The 25,312-nt window shown below is 30.6% G+C and overlaps 2 protein-coding genes and 1 long non-coding RNA gene across 7 annotated transcripts in view; 2 read left to right on the forward strand and 1 right to left on the reverse strand.

The window, feature by feature from the left end:
• Positions 1-303: 303 nt before the first annotated feature.
• On the reverse strand, positions 304-24,737 carry LOC127719446 (phosphatidylinositol N-acetylglucosaminyltransferase subunit P-like). Of its 4 annotated transcripts, none has more exons than XM_052225551.1 (5): positions 24,693-24,737; positions 7,633-7,762; positions 4,956-5,028; positions 3,921-4,039; positions 304-856 (listed from the first exon to the last, which is right to left on the reverse strand). In XM_052225551.1, exons 2-5 carry the CDS (start codon positions 7,712-7,714, stop codon positions 732-734), a joined length of 399 nt encoding a protein of 132 aa, XP_052081511.1. In that variant the 5' UTR covers positions 7,715-7,762; positions 24,693-24,737; the 3' UTR covers positions 304-731. The 4 variants fall into 4 exon arrangements, with proteins under 4 accessions (XP_052081511.1, XP_052081510.1, XP_052081509.1 ...); XM_052225550.1 differs by lacking the exon at positions 24,693-24,737 and adding an exon at positions 24,464-24,547; XM_052225549.1 differs by lacking the exon at positions 24,693-24,737 and adding an exon at positions 13,186-13,267.
• On the forward strand, positions 5,561-6,837 carry LOC127719447 (uncharacterized). Its single transcript, XR_007990311.1, has 5 exons — positions 5,561-5,586; positions 5,638-5,788; positions 6,245-6,395; positions 6,447-6,547; positions 6,751-6,837. It is a non-coding gene; the product is annotated as an uncharacterized LOC127719447 (long non-coding RNA).
• LOC127719445 (nephrocystin-4-like) overlaps positions 13,490-25,312 on the forward strand; it is a 52,622-nt gene continuing 40,799 nt past the window's right edge. The window contains exon 1 of one of the 2 annotated variants that reach the window (XM_052225542.1): positions 13,490-13,671. In XM_052225542.1, the coding sequence (XP_052081502.1) occupies positions 13,522-13,671 (150 nt within the window). In that variant the 5' untranslated portion in view covers positions 13,490-13,521. The remainder of the gene's footprint in view (positions 13,672-25,312) is intronic. The other variant, XM_052225548.1, reaches the window with a different exon arrangement.

A 25,312-nucleotide genomic window follows, 5' to 3' on the forward strand; every position in this document is an offset into this window, starting at 1 on the left:
AGGCCTCTGTGATCATCTGTGGACAAGTGGTCTATATACCAGTAAGCAGTTCATCTAAAGTGATTACTAGCCAGTCAACTCTGAGTTTGTGATTTTGAACCCGGCTTGTGGCGATGTCTGTTAACTCTGATCTTAATTGACAAGGATTTTCCCTGTTGAAGGTTGGTGGTTCAGTCTGGGTACTCTGGCTTCTTCCTCCACTTTCTTCCTTCTTTTCTCTATATAATATGATACTGGTTGCAATGATATAGCCACAATGTAGTTAAGTGGCCTTACACAACAATAAACAAACAAACAAAGATAAATATTACAAGATATCGACCCTTTATTTAATCTATACATCGTAACATATTCATGATATAACTTATTCATGTATTTATTTATTAATAAATTCTTTCAATTTAAACCCTGACGGTTTAATGCAATAACAGAATAACTAGTATAAATCCATAAAATCATGGAATTAACATGAACAGTCAAATGATTGCAACATTTTACAAAATAAATTCTTATGACTCAAGTTTTATTTACTTATTGCGATTTTGAAATAATTATCACAAATGCGAGATTATTTATTGCGATTTCAGGAAAAACTAAATACATTATATGTCTCAGATATCAGAATGTGAGTTCTTATTATTGCGATACTCGCACAGTCGCATTATTCGCATTAATAAAAACCTCGCAATAATTTCTGAATTTACAGTAATCTATTAACTATTGATCATTTGTTAATGATATTTTTTATCGTTAGTGACTCGTAACATTTGATTTATTTCAGCAGTGGTCAAATCATACAGTGGTGGTATAGCGTCATCAGGAATATATTCTGAAGGTCTTCGTCTGGAGTAGGAATCTATAAATAGATCAAATATTTCATCATTACTGTAGCAAAATTATGTTTCACTTATTAAGGATGTATTCTTCTGATGTTTCAGTCTCGTTGACTGAAGGTCTTAGTCTCGAGTAGGAATCTATAAATAGATAAAATATTTCATCATTACTGTAGCAAAATTATGTTTAACTTATTAAGGATGTATTCTTCTGATGTTTCAGTCTCTTTGAAATCTTTTTCTGGCATAATTTCCAAAACATGTGATACAAGTGGATAATATTAATGAATTTAAAAAATATTATTATCAAACTAAATTCTGTGAAAAAATTGTGTACTTACATTAAGTAGTTTTTGAGTAATACAATTTTCAAATTTTATAACCAATCTGGTCAGTGTCATCAGCCAAAATATTGAGAAAATGGGTAAGGGCACACAAAATGATTTTACCAAAAATATTTACATCCCATATCAATTTTGTCTTTTTAAAATTCTTTGATATGTATTTTTCCAATCATTTATAACAAAGAAGTTGAAATAATATGCTTTTTGTTCTTAAAAAAAAGAGAAAAATCCCAAGTTTACAAAACTGACATCATGGTCAATTTGACATGAAAAAGCAACAAAATTTTATAAAACTTTCTAATATTAAAACCAAACTATAATTTTTTGAAGTTAAATTTATTCAGATCGGTCCACTCCATCTTTAGTGAAAGTATGAAAAAAAGTTTAATTGTGAAACTGTGATTTTTTTCATAATATTAGCCAAAAATTGGGTAAAAATTGATGAAAATAGGAAAATCTTTAAAATTTGGGTACTTTTAAATGGCTGTAGCAAACAAAGAAGTGCACCACCATATGATTTTTTCTTCATCAATTACTTATAGTCATATAAACCCAAAGATCAGGTTAAGAAAAAAAGTTTAATTTTAGAAATTTTTAGCTCCTAAGAGGTGTACATCCTTAAGTTACAATATTTATTCAAAGAAAACTGGAATTAGGTCAAATCTATGTTGTTTAGAATAGAGAATGGAAACAGGGAATGTGTCAAAGAGACAACAACCCGACCAAAGTGCAGAAAACAGTTTACTTGTTTTTTTGCAACAAGAGCTAATTGTGTGCATCCATACACACAATGGCCATAACATATAGTGTTACTCATGTCCATCCTTTCCTAGTTCAGAAATCCAATCATTGTTCTGACATTTTTTATGCCTTCAGATTTTACGCTGATATTTGGTCTATCGATGTATGCTGATAAGTTACAAATCTTACTGGAGTGTCAATCAAGATTGCCTTCAATTTTTAGAATTGTGAATACCGTCTGTCATTTAGTAGGGGTCTAGGGTAGGTTTAAAAGAGGAGTTGTCCCAACAAATCTAGTTCTTTAACTCAATATGATCATTAAACATATACTTATCAGTAAATATGAACCAGCAACTTGTTTTTCTCTATAAAGAGGTATCATGTAGTTTATTAACTATAACTTAATGGAATTTGTTGATGAAAAAATTGTGAAATTAGCTTTTCGCTTTAACTACACTATCTTTTAAAAATTTTATGATGGACACTTAGCAACTAAATAAATCCACAATCTATTTTCTCAAGTTTAACACCAATTTTCATGGTATATTATTTTATAACATTTATTCAGATTTCACATTTTTTTTTTTAAATAACCTACCCAAAATATATCTCTAAATGCAATTTTAAAAGTTCACCTATGCATCTCCCTTAAATGCAAAACAACTATCTTCTTTGGTTATTTACAACCATTCATTAAAAGAATATTTTCTGTTCATAATAATGGCTTTTGATCTACCTAATATCTACCTAATATGCAGTATAAGTATAAACTTATACACCTTACAATCATTCCATACAAAAAATATAGTTGACTTATTGCTTATTATACATGTAGTATTGGATAAACTAAAAAAAATAATAAAAACTTATCCTTGACCAATGAACCATGAAAATGAGGTCAAGATCAGATTAAACCTGCCAGACAGACATGTACACCTTACAAACATTCCATATACTAAATATAGTGGCCCTATTGCTTATAGTATCTGAGAGTTAGACCAAACTACAAAAACGAAACATTGCCCAATGAACCATGAAATTGAGGTCAAGGTCAGATGAAACATGCCAGTCAGACATGTACACCTTACAATCATTCCATACACCAAATAAAGTTGACCTTATGCTGATAGTATCTGAGATATGGACTTGACCACGTAACTTTAACCTAGATCACCGATCCATGAAATGAATTCGAGATCAGGTGAACCCTACCGTATGGTCATGTAGACGTTGGAAGGAACCTATATACCAAATATAGCTATCCTATTACTCATAATAAGTGAGTTTTTCACTTCACAAAAAAACTGACAATGGACACATGACAGATGTAAACTTCGTAACATAAGGTATCTGTATACAAGGTATGAAGCATCAAGGTCTTCTACCTGCTAAAATATAAAACTTTATACAAATAGTTTACACTGTCGCCACAGCAGGATTGTAATCCCTATGTCTCGCATTAGGTAGCAATACACAATTTTAGTTTCGAATTTTGGCCATGGTGATTTTTTTTAAATATGAGTTTTTGTGCAATAAAATTGATTTCCAGATAGCTGAAGAATAATATAGCCTTCAAAGTGGGTTTATATGAACATCAAGATTGTTTTTTGCATGTTTTATAGGCCATTTTTCTGTTTATCATCGATACCATCCAGAAATTATTGTAGTGTTTTTCAACAAATATTTGACCCTCAACCTTTTCAATTCAATTTTATGGAAAAATGAGGTGAAAGGCTTTTTTTTTTTCCTCTTGATAGATAAATATCAATGGTTTCAGAAAAGGTATCACTCTAATGGATTGAAATTCTTCTTTTGACCAAATTTTGGGGAATTTTGTGACATTTTCGCCCCCCCCCCCCCCCCCCCCGCCCACTCCTTGCAATATTTTGTATCAAATAAATGCAGATTGTTGCACTCAGGTGCTCTGGGAGGCTAAACAAGTGTCAGCAACTGTTGGACGTATTAATGATGTTGATGAAAAACAAACCTATTACCTACATACCTGTATTTACACTCTGTGATGATAATGCTGGTGTCTGTATTAAAATTAGTCCCATGTAAAATGGGTAGGCTAATAAAAATGTAACACAGGCAAAGGTTGGCAGTGCTATAGCCCAATATCTGAAAAACAAATTTAAGATAGATAATAAAAATGCAGAACAGACAAATGACATAATATGCATTGTCTAATAAATATAGTCAAGGAGCTTGTGTTGCTCACTTGACTTCTGTTCCATGTATGAATAACCTTGACTCAATACCATGGGTGAAAGTACAGAAGGTGACAAAATATGGAAATGAGGAATAATTCAATACTTCTTAAAGAAAAGAAGGGGGAAAAAGTGTCAAAATCCAGAAATCCTTCAAATTTCAGAAAAAAATGCATACATGCAATAAGAAGAACCTTTCAAAAGAATATTGCCAAACGATTTGAGCAGAATGGTTCAAAAGTATCAAGGTAGTGTTCAGATTCAATTTGTTTTGACGTTGTGAAAGGTGACCAAAAACTAAAAGGATTGAAAAGAAATGGATACAACTTTTCCTTCAATCTATCTTTTTGGTTTGATAGACTTACTAATAAAGGTTATGAGTAAAAATGATTGCAATTGTCTTCAGTTTTTTTTTACACTAATATCAACTGCTCATTAATACTTACAGGTTTGATGTTTTTTTTCTCTTTGTAATAAAATTTGTACAAATTTACTTTGGATGCTACATTTCAGCTCCATTTACCACTTCGCTGTTTGAAATCTACATAGTTTATGTTACATTCTATTACTACTTTTCTAGATTTGTAACCATTTCTCACTTGGCATATGGAAGACATTTACCCTACACATTGTTAAAGAATGTATTATGTGTATGTTGACCTCTACAATAATCTACAATAAAAAGTAACATGACATTTTTTGTTGTTTCCTTTGGGTTGCTGTTGCATTGACATATATAATGATCCCTCTAGTCTTTTTATCTCCTTTCAATATATTTATTCACAGAAAAATTCCATCCTGTAAATATTAGGTATGAATATTCTTACTTTTGAGGTAGATAAGTTAATCCTATTGCATACAACCATTCATCTGGAACATAGGCCCATATAACATAGGTGACTACAAAATAAAAACAATCAATTAATTCTGTCCTTGTGATAACATAGGTAACTACAAAATAAAAACAATCAATTAATTCTGTCCTTGTGATAACATACTCACAGTAACTACAAAATAAAAACAATCAATTAATTCTGTCCTTGTGATAACAGAGGTAACTACAAAATACAAACAATCAATTAATTCTGTCCTTGTGATAACATGGTAACTACAAAATAAAAACAATCAATTAATTCTGTCCTTGTGGTAACATGGTAACTACAAAATAAAAACAATCAATTAATTCTGTCCTTGTGGTAACATAGGTAACTACAAAATAAAAACAATCAATTAATTCTGTCCTCGTGGTAACATGGTGACTACAAAGTAAAAACAATCAATTAATTCTGTCCTTGTGATAACATAGGTGACTACAAAATAAAAACAATCAGTTAATTATGTCCTAGTGGTAACATAGGTAACTACAAAATAAAAACAATCAATTAATTCTGTCCTTGTGGTAACATGGTGACTACAAAATAAAAACAATCAATTAATTCTGTCCTTGTGGTAACATAGGTAACTACAAAGTGAAAACAATTAATTAATTCTGTCCTTGTGATAACATAGGTAACTACAAAATAAAAACAATCAATTAATTCTGTCCTTGTGATAACATGGTAACTACAAAATAAAAACAATCAATTAATTCTGTCCTTGTGGTAACATGGTAACTACAAAATAAAAACAATCAATTAATTCTGTCCTTGTGGTAACATAGGTAACTACAAAGTAAAAACAATTAATTAATTCTGTCCTTGTGATAACATAGGTAACTACAAAATAAAAACAATCAATTAATTCTGTCCTTGTGGTAACATGGTAACTACAAAATAAAAACAATCAATTAATTCTGTCCTTGTGGTAACATAGGTAACTACAAAATAAAAACAATCAATTAATTCTGTCCTCGTGGTAACATGGTGACTACAAAATAAAAACAATCAATTAATTCTGTCCTTGTGATAACATAGGTGACTACATAATAAAAACAATCAGTTAATTATGTCCTAGTGGTAACATAGGTAACTACAAAATAAAAACAATCAATTAATTCTGTCCTTGTGGTAACATGGTGACTACAAAATAAAAACAATCAATTAATTCTGTCCTTGTGGTAACATAGGTAACTACAAAGTAAAAACAATTAATTAATTCTGTCCTTGTGATAACATAGGTAACTACAAAATAAAAACAATCAATTAATTCTGTCCTTGTGATAACATGGTAACTACAAAATAAAAACAATCAATTAATTCTGTCCTTGTGGTAACATGGTAACTACAAAATAAAAACAATCAATTAATTCTGTCCTTGTGGTAACATAGGTAACTACAAATTAAAAACAATTAACTAATTCTGTCCTTGTGATAACATAGGTAACTACAAAATAAAAACAATCAATTAATTCTGTCCTTGTGGTAACATGGTAACTACAAAATAAAAACAATCAATTAATTCTGTCCTTGTGGTAACATAGGTAACTACAAAGTAAAAACAATTAATTAATTCTGTCCTTGTGATAACATAGGTAACTACAAAATAAAAACAATCAATTAATTCTGTCCTTGTGATAACATGGTAACTACAAAATAAAAACAATCAATTAATTCTGTCCTTGTGATAACATAGGTAACTACAAAATAAAAACAATCAATTAAGTCTGTCCTTGTGGTAACATAGGTAACTACAAAATAAAAACAATCAATTAATTCTGTCCTTGTGGTAACAGAGGTAACTACAAAATAAAAACAATTAATTAATTCTGTCCTTGTGGTAACATGGTAACTCTACATGCTTAGCATGCTATAGCAGGGATTACATCAACTACTCTATATATTTGTACATGTAAACATCATCTAACAGATGAAAAACCAATTTGATTGATCGAGGTGCTATAGCATTACAATGTTGGAGATGATTTCATGTCTTACTGCCTTGTGCTATGACTTGGTTTAAAATGATACTATCCATCTATTACAGACAACCTTACAAATGATTAGAAATACTGAAAACTTAAGGTTTTTTTTTCTCTGATCATCTGTCTGAGTGCAACTCTTGTTTTCATTTTGCTGCTCAACCTTTAGCTTTTATTACAATGTCTTGTGGTGATTGTCAATAAATTATTGTTAATTGGCTTTCTATGTTTTCTTAAAGCCTTGGTACTGTTTTTACATTTTGAATCACTCCATTAATATCATACTTCCCTGTGTCTATATCCCCAGCTTAGCTTCTCCTTTATTATCAGAGCATGGTTTGTGATTACATGTAATTAAGGGGAGCACTTTGACATATTTGAAGTGCTCTCAAAATGTGAGAGCATAACTTTCAAATCCATCACAATTTGAAAACAGAATATATCACTGTATGCTTGATTTGTTAGACAATGCTGTGTACTATTGAAGACAGTTTTTTAACCTCTGAATGTCATCTGTTATTTTGTGTGGTTGGGTTGCTGTATCAAAGACGTCTTCATCTATACATATGATAAGATGGTACTTACAAAAGACGACATATGATAAGAGGGTACTTACAAAAGACGACATATGATAAGATGGTACTTACAAAAGATGACATATGACAGGAGGTAAAGAACAAAACCATAAATAGCTCTCTCTGGTGTTGGTGATGGTGAATGTTCTGGCATTGTCAAATCGGTTTAACAATTGTCTTCATATCATATCTAAAAGTCTTTCTGAAAGTAAAGAAAAAATGCAAGATCTTTTCAATTATTTTATTATCATTGAATCTGGAATATACCAATTAACCTTTCCTAAGAAAGTCATTTCAGATAACCTGAATTTGACTTTTAAATTAAAATTTGTCGCAAAGAAAGTAAAAGATACAAAGTGAGTAATCAGGTCTGTCCTTCACAAAAAGATTTTACTTCTACAAATTGATCATAGATAGTATACTAAATTATTCATATATATAACTTACTACAATCAATTTTTGTAGTAAGTTTATTTTTGTTAAATGCAGACCTGGATTTTCAAGGTTCATCACCATGCAGAATTCAAAGCAATTAGCATTAGTTTGCAAGCCCCACGCTGACAGCACAAATAACTATAAAATTTCTCCTTTTTTTTTTTAATAATTTGTATCACAGAGCTCATTTCAAGCAAATAATCATGAAAAAGGAGAAAAGATTCTCACATATTCACATATCTTTTAAACAATGTGGGATTTGTTTATTGTAGAAGCTGATGCTACTAACGTACATCAGGTTTTTTTTTTGTAGACTTTTTTCACGATTTGATGACAAAGTAGGCAGGTTAAATTTTCACTGTGTATAATTTTCGCTGATTTGTAAAATACATTTGCGAAAAAATCACTGTAGTATATTATAAATAGATGAAAATACCATGAACAAGAACTTGAATGACTGTCAGAGAATTGGTAGCAACTAAATACGAGTCCATTTTGTACTACAAATTAAAATTACATATTTCAGAGAACATTCAAGGAAAAATTAAGTAAATTATGCACATTGCTAAAAGCTAAAAAGGAATGGTTTTGATAATTTTTTATGATGGTACAGCAGTTATTTATGAAACATATTTTATGCATATATCCCTATAAATGTGATTTATTTTTCTTTCCTTTTACATAAATGTATGTGTAAAATGTTCCGGTTTTTGACAACAATCAATAGACCGTCGTTAATTTAAAACATTTATGAACATGTAGCTGATTGCTGTGTTGTCAAATATGATTAGCCAATTCAAATTACAGTAATGAAAACAGAGATTTTCATAATGATTAGCCGTAAGTTTCAAAGTTAATCAAGAATTTGAATTTGAATGATATTGTTTTACCTTTAGGATGCAATGAGTTTACATTTAAATTTGGTGTTTAATTGACAATTGACACTATATTGTAAGACACGTTTAAACAGCGATAAATCTTCAATTATGCAGGGAAATTAACGCACTGTCAAATTTTTGTGTTTATAAGATACCACGAACAAGGCGAAAATTAAACACACGCGAAAAAAACCTGATATACGGTATTTCTAGTCCTATGATAAAGGCTTTATAATGACAAGTAATTGGTTGTATTGGTTTCAGGTGGTTAGACCAGTTATTATCAATTAGAACTGTCCTAAAATGCCTCTTATTGTCAGAGCTGCTTAGTTGTGTTAATTTATTTCACCAATGACCCAACATGCCCAAGGAATACTTCAACATGTTAAAGAATATAATTAACAGCAGGTAAGTAGTTTGCCTCTTTTCTGAGGAAAATTCAGAGAAAGCAACATATTTTTTTTTCTTTTGAAGGAATTTGGTTCGCTGTTTTTTCATGATTCATATATTCTTTTTTATATACATTCAGACATTGTTTTTGGCATAGACTGTTTTTCTGTATTTTACTTTGTCAGACCAACACAAAGCAGAAAAACATTCAACAAAAGTACAGACCAGACGTGGCAGGGTATTTAAACATCCCAACAAGTACAAAAAAAAACAAAAGTAAAGATCTGGGAGTACTAACAGTTACTAACAGCTAGTTCAAAGCCAATAACAACTAATAAAAAAAATCATGCATCTAAGACTAAAATATCAATCAGTACACATCCAATGGATTCATTGAATCATTAAAAGTCAGAGAAGACACAACCTTGTGCATAAATGCCAAGATACAGGTATCGACAGATTGTAGAGCCATGAATGTGCATATGCATATAACAATAATATTTAGAATGATTTTAATTTGCTATAAATAACAAAATCAATATTATACCATCCGCCAACAATCAAATTACAGTGTTGAAATGGTAACCTTTTAGAATAACAGAATTTTTAATGGAAGCAGCAAATGTGTCAAACAGACAAAAACCTGGCCAAAGAGAAGAAAACAGCACAAGGCCAACAATGGGTCTTCAACGCAGTGAGAAAATCCTGCAATCAGAGGCAGGCTTCAGCTGGCCCCTAAACAGTAATGTATATTAGTTCAGCGAAATGAACGCAATTGATACTAAACTCCGAAACATAAAAATGAACTAAAATTAAAAAACACACAAGACTTACAAAGGCTAGAGGTTCCTGACTTGGGACAGGTGCATAAATGTGGCAGGGTTAAAAGATATAAGAAGATGTGGTATGAGTGCCAATGAGACAACTCTCCATCCAAGTCACAATTTATAAAAGTAAAGCATTATAGGTCAAAGTACGGTCTTCAACATGGAGCCTTGGCTCACACCGCACAGCAAGCTATAAAGGGCCCCAAAAATTACTATTATAAAACCATTCAAACTGGAAAACCAACTGTCTAATCTATATAAAAAACATGTTTTGTTAGATCTCAACCCTCCCCCTATACCTCTAGCCAATGAGGAATAAACAAAGTCAGAGTCCAATGTTTGAATAGGAAGAAACTAAGCAAAATGACATACATGTACAATGATCAACATAAATTATCAAAGGAGTACTAGAAGTAACTGACATGCCAGCTCCAGACCTCAATTAAACAGATCGAAAGATTATGTTTTCATCATATGAAAATCAAGCACAATCCCTCCCATTAGGGGTTTAGTATCATGCCTAGTTTATTTAAAAGAGCAATAAGTATACCTGGATCGTGTCTAAATTTCTGGGCTTGGTAAAAAGCATCTCAGTAAAAATTAGGATGCCCTAGCTATTCCGTTTGAAATAAGTTTTCTACAGGTACAGCCAAACTTCCAAACCAAATCTTTGCATCTATGGAAGAACTTAGTAGAGGTCTTAAGTAATTTGTGGTAACGAAATCCCTGACTTAATAATTTACCAGTAATACATAGATTACCTTCATTGAAATCCAAAATGTCACTACAGACACAGGCATAGCAAACAAGTTGTGATATATAAACTAGGTAAGATGGTGCTAAAGGAACAACACCGTCCAAAAAAGGAAAATTAACAATAGGGAACAAAAAATGGTCCTGTTTGTTGTAAAATTTAGTGTAGGTTTTAACATGTCTAATTGATTTGTATAAATCAACAATTATCTGTGGACCATGCACTACTTTTTGGTCACTTAACTTAATCAATATGATTAATGAAATCAAATAAATCAACAGCAAGTTACCAACAGGAGCCTTATCAACTTTAAATATGACATATAAAATTACAAACATTAGCTCGTTAGAGTTTTATAACCGACATAGATACTACACATAAATACACACAATACATGCACAATGATTATTATACCATAGATTGATTTTTTGTTTGCATTTTGACCTGTATATGGAGCTACATTAGTCCAAATAACTATGACGTCTTGAAAGGGGTGCCTATAAAGTTTGAAACGAAATGAAACAAAACATTATAATAACGACATGAAATATATATGTTCTCTCCTTTTGCATTTAAAGCCTTAAAATAGATTGTTAATATAAGATTGAAAGCATTTGGATAATAGTGACCAATTGGTGTTTAATGTCCAGTGACAAATATTAAATGTATATATTGGAACGAGAACACGTTATGGTGTTTTTAATATGCAACTTGATTTGTACAAGACAGACATGATGAGTCGGATGACAAACTGACAACGCCATGGCAAAAAATGAAAGAAGATGGAAAGACAAACAGCAGTCTATAAAACAAACAAATTCTAAGCTCTAGACTGAGCAACACGAACTTGATGTGAACCAATACACAAACACAGGGGAAATCTCAAGGCCTTCCCGAAGGGTAAACAGATCTGGCTAAACATGTGGCACCATTCATATTGCTTATGCAAGTACAAATTATGTGAGTGATAAGTCTCATTCAGTGATGTAACGTTTTAAGACAATTGTAACATATCTGTCGTCATCTGTTATTGTAAAAAAGATATCCAATAACGATTAACTTCAGTTAAATGTATATTTCCTTCTTGCTCTCTTAATACGATAAAGAAGTATGCTGTGTAATAAAAGTGCTTTATTAATTTCAACAAAATTGGGTTCACATCCGATGTAGATTCAGAGGGGGGTTTGTCAATTAGAATCAAAGAACAATGCATCTGTCTAAGTACCAAGCCATATTTTTAAATTGATCTTAAATAAATGAAAATAGCTTGTTAAGGGTCTTCCATGAACGAGCAGGAATTCTTGCAATTTGACTATATTTTGGTCCACGTTTCCAGATAAAAAAATGTGTCAAATTTACCTGAAGGTATAGACTGATGGAAAGTGATGGTGACCTTTTTGGCCAGATATGCAAATAGAATTTGAAAGCCTGCCATTGAACCCATATGAGTGAAATATAAATCAAAAGAATTTTACATCATGAACACCATAAAATGTACTCTTTCCGATATGCATGTAGTGTTTGTCACTGGACGTTAAACATTAATTCATCAGTCATCCAATGCGTCTTACATCATTTACATGTCTTATTAACAATCCATTCTAAGGCCAATTATAAATAATTTAATTTTGGATGTAACACGTCTTCTGATTGGCTGAAAGGTTTATGTCTATCAACTCATAGACATAATTTTGTCATGTACGTGACCATGATGTCATCAACGTTTTTTAGTGATTTACTCCTTAAAAATGGAATTCAGAATTAAATTATAAGGAATGACTATAGTATTTTTTTTGTCTATTCGAAATAACCTGAAAAATGTGGTGCACACTTTTAAATAATTTAAAGTCATTCCTTAATTGGATAAATTTATAGTTTGTTTCGTTTCGTTATTTTTTTGTTGTTTCTTTTCTTTTTGTTTCTTTTCATTTTGTTTTGTTTCTTTGCCGTTTCATTTTGTTTCTTTTCTTTTCGTTTCTACTTCCTTAGACATGTTAGAACTTTATAGGCACCCCTTGAAAGGCTATTTTAATTTTTTGCTGTGACGCCTTACAAAAAACATGCCTTAAGTAACGCCGAAACCACTTTTTTCCCTCTGGACTTTGAGGAAGAATTTTCAGCAGACCTTTGAGACCCAATTCAAAATAACCTTTCAAGAGGTTTGATTAGTCATAATTATTTGGACAAGAGCATCATGTATTACGTTTGTCTTCATAATTTGGCAATTATTACAGTACATGTATTTTAGATTATTTTTTTTTATGTAGAAGGTATTCTGCAACACCAACAGAAAAAGTCCACTACAAACTACACAAAAATCTTAGGATCGATCTATACAAACCACATAAATCCAACGAGGAGCTTTTCAGAACAGCTCAAAAAATATTTCTTAGCATACAAAATAGTGATTCTACAAAAATCAGGTAAACACAAATTCGGAAAAGACAAAAAAACGGAAAGGGTAGATTCTTTATTTCAGGAAGTTTACAATTTGAAGTTTTGTATTTTGTTACTTTTATAGATTAATAATAAATCATTTTAGTATAACATACATATAAATGATATCGAAAATAGAAAATTATGTTCATTATATGCTGTGTATCGTTTTTCGGAACTCAATAGGAGTTGTATCCGGAAACAGTTTTGTACTTTAGTGAGCGACATTTTTGTTTACATCATGGCGGTAGTTTCTGCAGCAAGGCAGTGGAAAGACTTGTTTGAGAAAAATGTTCACCTTCCACCTGCTTTCGATCGTGTTCACACAGCGCACGATATATCTTCACCATTTTGCATAGGATTGAAATCTATAGAAGGGCTTTCTCATCGAGTAAGTATACCGAAACGCACTGTCGTTATTCAGTTATTTCACGTCCTAGCTTGTTTTGAGTCTGAGAAAAAAACTATTGTAATAATTCGGGAAACCTTCACATTAATATTTCGAATTAGATGAATAATCTTCTTAAACAATTTTTTGAAGTAGATATTATACCAGATCACAATGTAAATTATATGCAGGTTTGTAAAACTTGTAGAGCTGTATTATTTTGAAGCCGTTATTTTGAACCAAGACCAAAGGGAGACAACTCCAGCATGCTTACAAAGAATTCCTGATAACACTACTGTAGTCTTCATTGGTGGCAATGTTGTTTTATCTTTGAGTCAGATCTAGACCTACAGTTGTGACAAGGACTATACATGTAATTATCAAATGGAAAAATGAATGTTAAACATGTTAAAATTGTTTAAAGTCAATGAAAATGTATTGACACATATGACTGAGTTAAGCTTTGCCACTAAAATTCATCTTTCAAGTTGGCATGCATTGTAAAACAACATTATTTATTCTGTTTAAAATATATTTATAAGACATCAATAAATTGGCACTGTACAACTAATTTAATTCATTTGTTCTAAACCCAATACATATGATCACACTGTGACACATGTACACTGCTGTAACTTGAAGAGCGTGTCTGCTCAGCAGGGATGGGCACGATTACTCACAAATGTAATCGATTAATAATCGATTGCATGAAGGTATTTTGTGCAATCGATTAATAATCGATTACTCAGATTTTTGTATGTAATCAATTGCAATCGATTACTTTATCAAAAGTAATTACATTACTTTTCGATTACTGTCAATTACATGCTTCATAATTTAAAAAAAAATAAAGTAAGTTAAACACTATCATGTTGATCAACGTTTGTATAGTAGATGTTTAGAACTTTACCAAAAAAACAGCATTTAAATCGTTGTTTCCAAATCATAAGTTGACAGTTGTTATCTAGATGGAATCTCTTACTGAGGATCAGAATTATTACAAAAATCTTGAAATTTGACTTTCAACATGAATTAGAGATGACATTGCATTCCATCAATCACTTATATATATGTTTAAAGTTTTTTTTCAATAATTTTGCTTTCGTACTGACTTAACTTAGCTTTTTTGTTTTTATTCATTAAAAGCAGGTATATTTTAGCATAGTTATTTACAATGTTTGAAGTTTTCTCAGAAGAAAATATAAAAAAGTAGAATTATTAATTAGTTCAGCTAATTTTAAGGATCAAAATTTATAATCATAATGACAAACATGATTTAATCCTTTTGTTGGAAAACCACCTTAATTATAGGTTATAAAACTGCCAATGGAGTACAATTTATAACCTGGGGCAAAATAATGTAAATCTCCATCTTAATTAGACAAACAGTAATTGAAATAAAAACAAAGTATGTGTCTTATATAGTGATTAGAAGACTTTGATCATCTGATTAGTAAAGACAAGTTTGTTAAGATTTTTTTATTCTATAATAAAATTATAAGCAGTATATATTTATAGTGTCAACGAGGGATACATGTATCTTTTTCTGAAAAGAATTTCAATGCATAGGCATTGGTTCATTGTTAAAAGGATTTTGTGTACTTATTTTTTATATACATGTATATCTTAACATTATAAGAAATCAACTGTTTTATCTATTCTAAGCTTAAATCTTATTGAAAATTATGCTTTTAGGAAATTTAATACAAATAAGCTTACTACTTTAAGGAAGTACAGAACTTAACTTAAGACACATTTCTTATTTTTAATCTATTTTCTTATTTCAAATCTATTTTCTTATTTTAATATAAAAGGTGTTGACTTATTGACAAGCACATAAATCCATTTGTTTCAAAAGCTAGATATAAAGTAAATTATGGTAGGGGATCTGGTTGATCATAATGCAGCTTGAGACAATAGATAGAAATATAAAGGCAGTTGATAAACTCTTAAGTCATATCAGTACTTCAAAGTGATGAATACATACATGTTTTCATTTAAAATACTAGGTTATATTACATCAAACTATTTTACTAAAGTAATTGAAATGTAATCGAAAGTAATCGATGATTACATCATGATTTTTGCTGTAATCGATTAAATTACGATTACATGTAATCGAAAATGTTTTCGATTACAGATTACTGTCGATTACTGGAAAAAATGTAATCAATTACAATCGATTACGATTACCCCATCCTAAGTCTGTAAGTCTGTACATGTTTCATTCTATTTTTTTTCTAGTTAACATGATTAAAATTTCTTGATTTGACCACAAAGTTTTGTTGTATATATTTATTAATGGACGTGTGTTGCAATTCAATGACAATATAATATTTTCTTGTTTTTGATTTTGAAAGAAGGGATTCATTTAAAGAAATATGCATATGTACAGCAAAAATCATATTTTCAGAAAACCTGATAAGGCCAAAAAAAAATAATACATGTGTTTCCGCCAACATGCTGGGAAAAAATAGGGTAGATAGGTAGGTAATATCATTTTATTTTACAAACATGTTACTTGTTACTACTAGGGAATCTAACTTTAACAGTGCTTGTTCAAAAATGGCATATAAAGTGTTAGGGTAGGCACTAAAAATTAGGGTAGATATATACGTCATGTACGTAGGGTTAGCGGAAACATATGTAATATTTTTTTTTTTAACTTACATTGTACCTAAAGTTATCACAACCCCCTTTAAAAAAAGAATAGAGAGGCAATTAAGGTAGATGTTTTTGTCTTAGGAGGTTAAAGCTGTTCACTGACTCTAAGCTTGTGGAGGCAATAAAATGGATTCACATGACAGTTTGTGTGTCCAACACAGTGTCAAGTATAATGTTTACACTCATATTGATTACTGGTACATTCTTAATAAATTCATAGATAATTGCAATATATAGTATTGTCAATAGCCCATCAAGCAAAGTGGGCATTAGAATTTATTACAGTACACACAGAGAGGACTGATTCTGGTGTAACACAGTGTCACACTGTGAAACACAGATTTCTCTCCCAAAATACTCCCAGTACTTACTCCCTTCTGGGAGGATTTTACAGCTTGTTGATTGCAGGTAAAAAAGTAATAAAAATCCAGACTTTATTATCCTCAATTGAAAGCATAACTGTGTGGTCTGACAGTGACATATAATTATACGTCAACTATTTTAATTACTTCACCCCATTTCAATTATTTCCTATTATTAGTTTTATTTCTGAAATATCTAAAAAGGTAATGAAATGATTTAAAAAAAAATTTAATACAAATATGTATTGATCTTGTTTTTGTTTATCTTGTTTGATTGGAAAATTAAGTTCTTTGTAAATGAAGAATGGCAAGTTGATATTTATAATATTTGTATTTGTATATACATATTCATATTTAAAAATAGTGATAAAAACAAGTAATTAAATGAATAAAGCAAAAACAATGATTTATATTATATCAATATCTCTTCCTTTAATTTTTATTCAAATTAAGAAAAAGATTAAATAAATTCAAATTTAAACATGTCTTAATTTCCATTAATAATACCCCTCTTATACATGTGATATTTTTATTGTTTCTATTTAAATTTGAAGTTTAAAAAAAAAATATTCAGATTAAATGATGTTTGTTAGGTATGAAAACCAACATGTCCCAAGTCAGGAACCTGTAGTTCAGTGGTTGTCGTTATTATAAATTAGGCCGTTAGTTTTCTCAATTGAATTGTTTAATATTTTTCATGTGGGGGCCTTTAATAGCCGACTATATGGTAGGGGTTTTTCTTATTGTTGAAGGCCATACAGTTGCCTATAATTGCTTACATCCACTTCATTTGAAATTTGATGGACAGCTGTCTCATTGGCAATCATAACACATCTCCTTTTTTTTGTATTATATATAATTTTAATATATGAAGTTGTTCATGATAAAATACAGTACTTTTACTGAACCAACTAAGGGTGCATTTAATTAGGGAATGATTACAAACATGACTAGACAAGATGGAGAGAGAGAAAACACACTGAATATAATTTCAACAACAAAAGTTACATTTGAAATCTAAGCAACACTGAGGTTATCTCCCTTTGCACACTTATATAATATTTAGCATTATGTATATAATGATACCAGTACATACATTGTATATATATTTGATACATACAAACTTGTTAGATGATATTAGAATTTTCTTGCCACATAAAGCCAGAAGAAAAAATAACCTAAAGAAAAAAACTTTATATGCCCCTCAATCTCCTCTTGCACTATTTGAGATATCATGCAAACTTGTGTGTTTATGGGGTTATTTAACATCCTATTCAGGAGCTTAATCATCTAATTTGATGGTGATGTCAAAGTTATATTATAGAAGACCTGGATGCTTCATACCTTTTATGCAGATGTCTTATGTCCATTGTATGTCCTTGACCTTATTTTATGGTTCATAGTGTTTGTTTTTTTTGTCATGTGAATTTCTCACTTTTTAAGGGTAATAGGATAACTATATTTGGTATATGGGCATGGGTTCCTTGCAAGTTCTACATGTCCGTCAGACAGGGTTCACATGGCACCTACCTCTTTTTTGGTTCATTGGTAAATGCTAATTTTTTTCTGATTTGGTTTGTTTGTCAGATACTTAATAAGCAAAAGGTCAACTATATGTGGTGTATAGAATGATTGTAAGGTGTATATATCTGTCTGACAAGATTCATTTGACCTGATTTCATGGTTTATTGGTCAATGTTAAGTTTTCATTGCTTTGTCTGTTTGTCAAATACTTTAATCATTAGGTCAACTTTTTTTTGTGAGTGGAATGATTGTCAGGTGTACATGTCTGTCTGGCAGGCTTCATCTGACCATGACCTCATTTTCATGGTTAATAAGTCAATGAAAAGTTTTCTTGGCTATGCTTGTTTTTCATATACTGAAGCAAAAAGTAAAATAACAAAAATACCGAACTTCAAGGAAAATTCAAAACGGAAAGTCCTTTATCAATTTACTTACACAATAGGTCAACTATTTTTGGTTATGGAATGATTGCATGTGTACATGATGATGCTGTTATGTGGCATGATTCATCTGAATTGTGACCTAATTTTCATGGTTCATTGGTCAATATATAATTTTCATAATTCGCTCTGTTTCTGGGATAGCATATGCAATATAGGTTTACTACATTGGTGTTTTTGCTTTGTTCGTGGCAGCTTAGATAACGCGAAAATTTCCCTGCATATTCCAAAATTTATCGCTCTTAAAATATTTATACATTTTATTATATTGTTAATTATCGAGTAAACACAAAATTTTAGGGGGATAACATTACATAAAAAATAGTGTTTTGTCTTGATCAATAGATCTATGTTTTTATGTAATTTACCTTTCAACAAAACAGCAATCATTATGACATGTCCATAATGTAAATTAATGACAATCTATTGATTTGTTTTTGTCAAAACCCAAGCATTTTGCACATAATGTGAAATAAATTAATAGAAATAAATAACTTTAACACTGATATTCTGCATTTTGCATAAATTTGCTTAAAAATGGTGTTATACCATCACTAAAATGATGAAAACCTTAGATTTTAAACATATAATATACATGTACCTTCCTTCAATGTTTCTTCAGTTATGTGTATTTTATATTGTAGTACTCATATTTATTTGTTATCGATTCTCAGTCTGTCAATCAAGTTTTTGTTGTTTACATCTAAGTACAGTGTGGTGATTTTTGTGTGTGTATTTTCCAAATCAGCCAACAAAATACACAGTGAAAATTGATCTTGCCCATTTTGTCATCAAATCGCTAATAAAAAATAACTTATGGTATGAGAGAAAGGGATAATTCATCATTCTTATTGTCAGCAAATTAAAGAAAAATTTCTCAGTGGAAAATTTATGAATTCTGTATTTCAAGATCAAAGAAAACATTAAAATCGCTTAATTATTAGGCGATTAAAAACCTTTACTAAATTCTTCCATAGATATAAAGATTTGGTTTTGAAGTTTGGTTTTACCTGTAGAAAACTTATTTCAAACGGGATAGAATATCCTCATATTTACGGAGATGTTGTTTACCGAGCCCGGGAATTTAGAAATGATCTGGGTAAACTTGTCAATCCTTTAATTCTAAAAGGTTACCAATTGAACACTGTAATAAGATCTTTGAATATTGATTTTGTTATCAGTAAATTAAAATCAAACTAATATTATTTTTATATACATACAATGTATGCACTTTCATGGCTATACAATCTATCGAAACCTGTATCTTGGCATTGCACAAGGTCATGTTTTTCTCTGGCTGTTTATGACGTCTTTACACTAAATCCATTGGATTTTGGATGTGTTCTGATTGATATTTTATACTTAGGTGCATTTTTATTATTTGTTATTGGCTTTGAACTAGCTGTCAGTAACTGCGAGTACTCTCAGATCTGTACTTAGTTTCTTTTTGTTGTGGGGATGTATAAGTACCCATCCACGTCCACTCTGTTTTGTTAGATGTATTTCTATTTGTATCCATCTGATGAGTTAAGCCTTTTTCAACTGATTTTTATATGACCGCAAAAAATTTTGCGGGCAGTTGTATATTGGTATCACGTCGTCGTCCGAAGACATTTGGTTTCCTGACAATAACTTTCGTATAAGTAAATTGAAATTTAAACACAAGGTTTGAAACCACAAAAGGAAGGTTGGGGTTGATTTTGGGGTTATGGTCCCAACAGTTTAGGAATAAGGGGCCAAAAAGGGGCCCAAATAAGCATTTTTCTAGTTTCCAGACAATAACTTGTGGAACAGTGTATGGATCTCTCTGAAATTATACCACAAGTTTCCATACCACAAAGGGATGGTTAGGATTGGCTTTGGGGGGGGGGGGGGTTATGGCTCAAATGGTTTAGGAATTAGAGGGAAAAAACAAGGGTTTCCTGCAGGTTAATGGACAATTACCTAAGTATTGGTCTTTGGATCTCTATGATATAGATATTGGACCATTAAGCATTATATAAGGGATAGCATTCGATTGATTCATGATATTTTACAGTTTATAGTAGAGAACAATATATTTGGATTTTGATTTTGAGAAAACTTTGATTCTTTATGTTGGGACTTCTTGCTATAAATATTACAATTTTTCATGCTATTAGTATTACAATTTTTTTCATATGATGAATCTAACTGTGTGTTTGGTTGTTGGGCCCATTTTCTAATTGGTCCAAATTTTGGTTCTAAGGCTATAAAATTTGTTTTGTTTGATTTAATAAACATCAAATAAAATTTAAAAGATAATAATTACAATGTTATATTTGAATTACCTCCCTTACATTGCTTTTGAATTATGTAAAGTTGTCAGCTAGTTCGAGTATGAATTATTTTTTAGCTGTTTCTAGAAACATCAAATATTGTGATGGAAGTATATATGATATAATAATAGTGTATATCAAAGGGTTCAGTGGTAATAAATTTTCATATTCAGAATTCAATATGACATTTGTTTGGGTTTTTTTTAGCATTAAGAGTTACCTCCCTTACAATGGTTTTGTTATAAAGAAATGTTGTATTGTCTTGAGGTGATTAGCTGTCAATTTATTTTTAGAAGTTACTATTAAATGGTCCGAGTACACAGTTATTTCGTAGTGCATTTCTTTTAGACAATAAATGAAAATTAAAAAAATCCCACCTGCGCTTTCTCAATAATATTTTTACAGTGTGTTGTACTACTTTTGGGACAAATTATATCAAAATTATGGAAAACTTCATCGGCTCTAACTCAAAATATGGACAATTTTATGTTAAGGGGGTCTTGAAATCTTTTGACAGCTTCCGAAGTGCTTATTTTTAACCTTTTTCAGCTGGACCAAATCACTACTTAACTTTAAAATTCATGACCCAAATTTTTTTACAGTGTAATTTCATCCCCCTGCTTGCTATTTGAGGCATAAAACATGGAGAAATAAATTTGGAAGGGGTATAAAAAAAATGGCAAGTAACACACTGTCCACACTAGGGACTATATTTGTGGACAACGAAAATCAAAGGACGATAACTGTGTACTCGGACCTAATAGGATAGAAAAAGTTGACCAATCTTAATAAAACTTGGTATGACCAAAGCTTAATAAATTATGAGACTGCTTACAAAGTTTCATGGCAATAAGATATATATTATAGACAATATGATAAATTCTATATTCAACTTTACGTGTTAAATTTTGATGTTAAAATTGAAAAATTTCAACTATCAACATTTGGGGCTTTTAAAATTAAAATATTGCAAAAAAATACTTTTAAAATGCCTTAATATATAATATATCATGTATTAAAAGCAATAGAGTACTCATTTGATATATCAGACTTAGCATAATTATTCAAAAGTCAAATTTATATGAGCCTGTGCCTAAAAATGGAGGTTTTCCAATGAAGGGGAGCCTTACATGAAGATGTAATATTTTCCAGCAATTTTAAATTTGTGAAGCTTTTTGGTTATAAATAATCCTTACATATGTATTTAATGTACTTTAAATGGAAAGAAAACTTACAAATAACATATCATATTAGTTTAAAAGGGTCTTAGGCTAAGTAAGACTGAAAATTATTTAGGGTCAATTTAAGCCGTAGCAGTAGCACATATTTACATTTAAAAATGCATATTGAAGCTATAGGAAATAAAAATGTGTGTCTTTTCTATCATTTCTATACTCAGGTGACATGATGCAATAAATCTGAGCACAAAAAGACTCTTGCATTCAACTTTTTTTGCAGACAGTATGGTCTGATACAAAGATTTTTCACTTTTTAGTGAAAAACTCGCAGGCAATTTTAGTCTTGATAGGCTTATATATATATTTGAACCACTTGCTATCCTACAGAAGAAAAGAAAGATATTATGTTAAATGAAACAGGTACAAAAGACATTGTTAAGTGCTTTTTATACAAATTTAGTGAGGTCTTTATTATGGACTTCAACTTTTATGTACCAAGCTCCTCACATTTAACTTGATCCAAACAGGGCGTTAGACGAGGGTCATTTATACAACACATTTTACACATATTGTCTAAGATAATCTTCTTTTCTGTAGATTCAGAGTTCACAAATGAGTAATACAACTGGATTAAAGCATAGAAACACAAATATTGACACATGAAAACCTGTCAGATAGAAAGTCAGAATGCCACTTATGCATCAAAATTGAAAAAGCTATGAAATGCTTATTTTGACCATATAATGCCAAAATTGGTAATTTTTGCAGAAATTTTATCAAATAAAAGTTTAAATCCTTTAGTTTCATGTTATTTGACAAATTGACACCATCAAATCATTCAGGGAAGTTGCCAAAGTACAGATTCTATATTTCCTGATTTCACCTCTTAGGTCCGAGTACACAGTTATTTCGTAGTGCATTTCTTTTAGACAATAAATGAAAATTAAAAAAATCCCACCTGCGCTTTCTCAATAATATTTTTACAGTGTGTTGTACTACTTTTGGGACAAATTATATCAAAATTATGGAAAACTTCATCGGCTCTAACTCAAAATATGGACAATTTTATGTTAAGGGGGTCTTGAAATCTTTTGACAGCTTCCGAAGTGCTTATTTTTAACCTTTTTCAGCTGGACCAAATCACTACTTAACTTTAAAATTCATGACCCAAATTTTTTTACAGTGTAATTTCATCCCCCTGCTTGCTATTTGAGGCATAAAACATGGAGAAATAAATTTGGAAGGGGTATAAAAAAAATGGCAAGTAACACACTGTCCACACTAGGGACTATATTTGTGGACAACGAAAATCAAAGGACGATAACTGTGTACTCGGACCAAATGACCAAAAAAGATGTTAAAAAAATAAATATGGGGGGGGGGGGGGGGTGTAAAAAATAACAAAATAATTTTTTGGGGGTCAATTTTTCTTCAAGATTTAAGAAATTGTCAATTTTCCAAAGAAAAATTGTGTGTCACAATTGCTAATTCTTTGTATATACATGTATTCTGAAAACAGATTTACTAAGTATTGCGCAACAGCACAGTGTATTGCACAAAAGCAAGAAATTGAATATAAATTCAAATCATATAACAAATTCTAAGTTCTTTGACTACAGTTATTCCGTGTCAGAAACCTATTATGTGTCAAACATTTAATTACAATCCAAATTCAGACCTGTATCAAGTGCAAATATTGTGTCCAATTTTGCCCCAACTGTTCAGGGTTGGAACTCTGCGATGGTATCCAGCTGCGCTTGGCGAATCAATTTATTATAGTTTGTTCTTATGTTGTACTGTTACACCACTGTCCAAGGTAAGGGGGAGGGTAGGCGCCTCCAAACTAGTTTTACCCCGCCATATTCTGTATGTGCCTGTCCCAAGTCGGGAGCCTGTAATTCAGTGGTTGTTGTATGTTGCTGTGTAACATATTTGTTTTTTGTTCATTATTTTGTACATAAATCAGGCCGTTAGTTTTCTCGTTTGAATTGTTTTACATTTGTAATTTCAGGGCCTTTTATAGCTGACTATGTGGTATGGGCTTTGCTCATTGTTGAAGGCAGTACAGTGACCTATAGTTGTTAATTTCTGTGTCATTTGGTCTCTTGTGGAGAGTTGTCTCATTGGCAATCATACCACATCTTCTTTTTATAATTACCGAAATTTTCAAATTGCTAAAATAAGTGATAATCTAATAATTGTTTAAGTCATACCCCTGACTATTAAATGCAAGAAGTTTGAGGTTATAACACAAATAGATTTAAGTCACACCCCTGACTATTAAATGCAAGAAGATGGAGGTTTTAACATAAATAGATAAATGTACTTACAAAATTCAAAGTATAAATACTGATAACCATCAGAGTAAAACCTTGTATAAACATTGGAAGTATGTTATTTGATAGATGAATAATACTTTATGGTTTATGAATTCAAGGGACCAAAGAAGTAGCCTTATCATACCTTATTGTGATTAATAAATATTTGTTTGTGGTTAGTTAAACGCCTCTTTTAAAATTTTATACAATTAATTTATTATGAATTTTAATAACAACTTACAGATTGATTACTGTTAAAAACTGGAGGGACTATAAATTTTCCTGACTTGATCAGGTGATAAATATTTACTGTTTACCATGGTATTATCGGCAGATTTTGATCGTTTAATTATATCTTTAGATAGAACTTAAAAGTCATGTCATATTACATGAATGATCAAAGTTGACAAAAAAAAAGGTTGATATATAAATACCATCAAATTGTTGTATTTAAAAAAGCCTAGGTTTTGAATCACCTTTCATGGGCATGGAAATATACAGTATTCACAAATGCATTCATACATTTACTTGTACATAGAACTGGAAAGTAAGAATGCCTTGCATAACATTAACAAATTCATTTGAACTTTACACATGTATGTGATCTGGATAGGAAATTTCCAGTCATTTTTTTAATTATCCAAGCTCATCAACACCTCTGTGTCTATGATGTGAAAATCAATAGTTAGATCATGTTGATGTTACATATGAGATAATTTGTCTTCTACTTTGTCATTATATGAAAGTTTATACTATTTATAGATCTATCACCTGTCATTGATTATTATATTGTGATTTAGCAGTACAAATAGTTTACATGTGAGATGAAAATTGTTCTGTGTGCTAACCAATTTTCATCTT

This window comes from Mytilus californianus, unplaced genomic scaffold, assembly GCF_021869535.1.
Source record: "Mytilus californianus isolate M0D057914Y unplaced genomic scaffold, xbMytCali1.0.p SCAF_11, whole genome shotgun sequence".
NCBI classification, from domain to species: Eukaryota; Metazoa; Mollusca; class Bivalvia; order Mytilida; family Mytilidae; genus Mytilus; species Mytilus californianus.

Excerpts from the sequence above, each read along its gene's own strand:
- LOC127719446 (XM_052225551.1), bottom strand. The coding sequence starts at position 7,714 with ATGCCAGAACATTCACCATCACCAACACCAGAGAGAGCTATTTATGGT. Across the intron at positions 4,040-4,955 it reads TTAACTTATCTACCTCAAAA|ATATTGGGCTATAGCACTGC; the intron begins GTAAGAATATTC and ends TTTGTTTTTCAG. Across the intron at positions 857-3,920 it reads ATCACAGAGTGTAAATACAG|ATTCCTACTCCAGACGAAGA; the intron begins GTATGTAGGTAA and ends ATCTATTTATAG.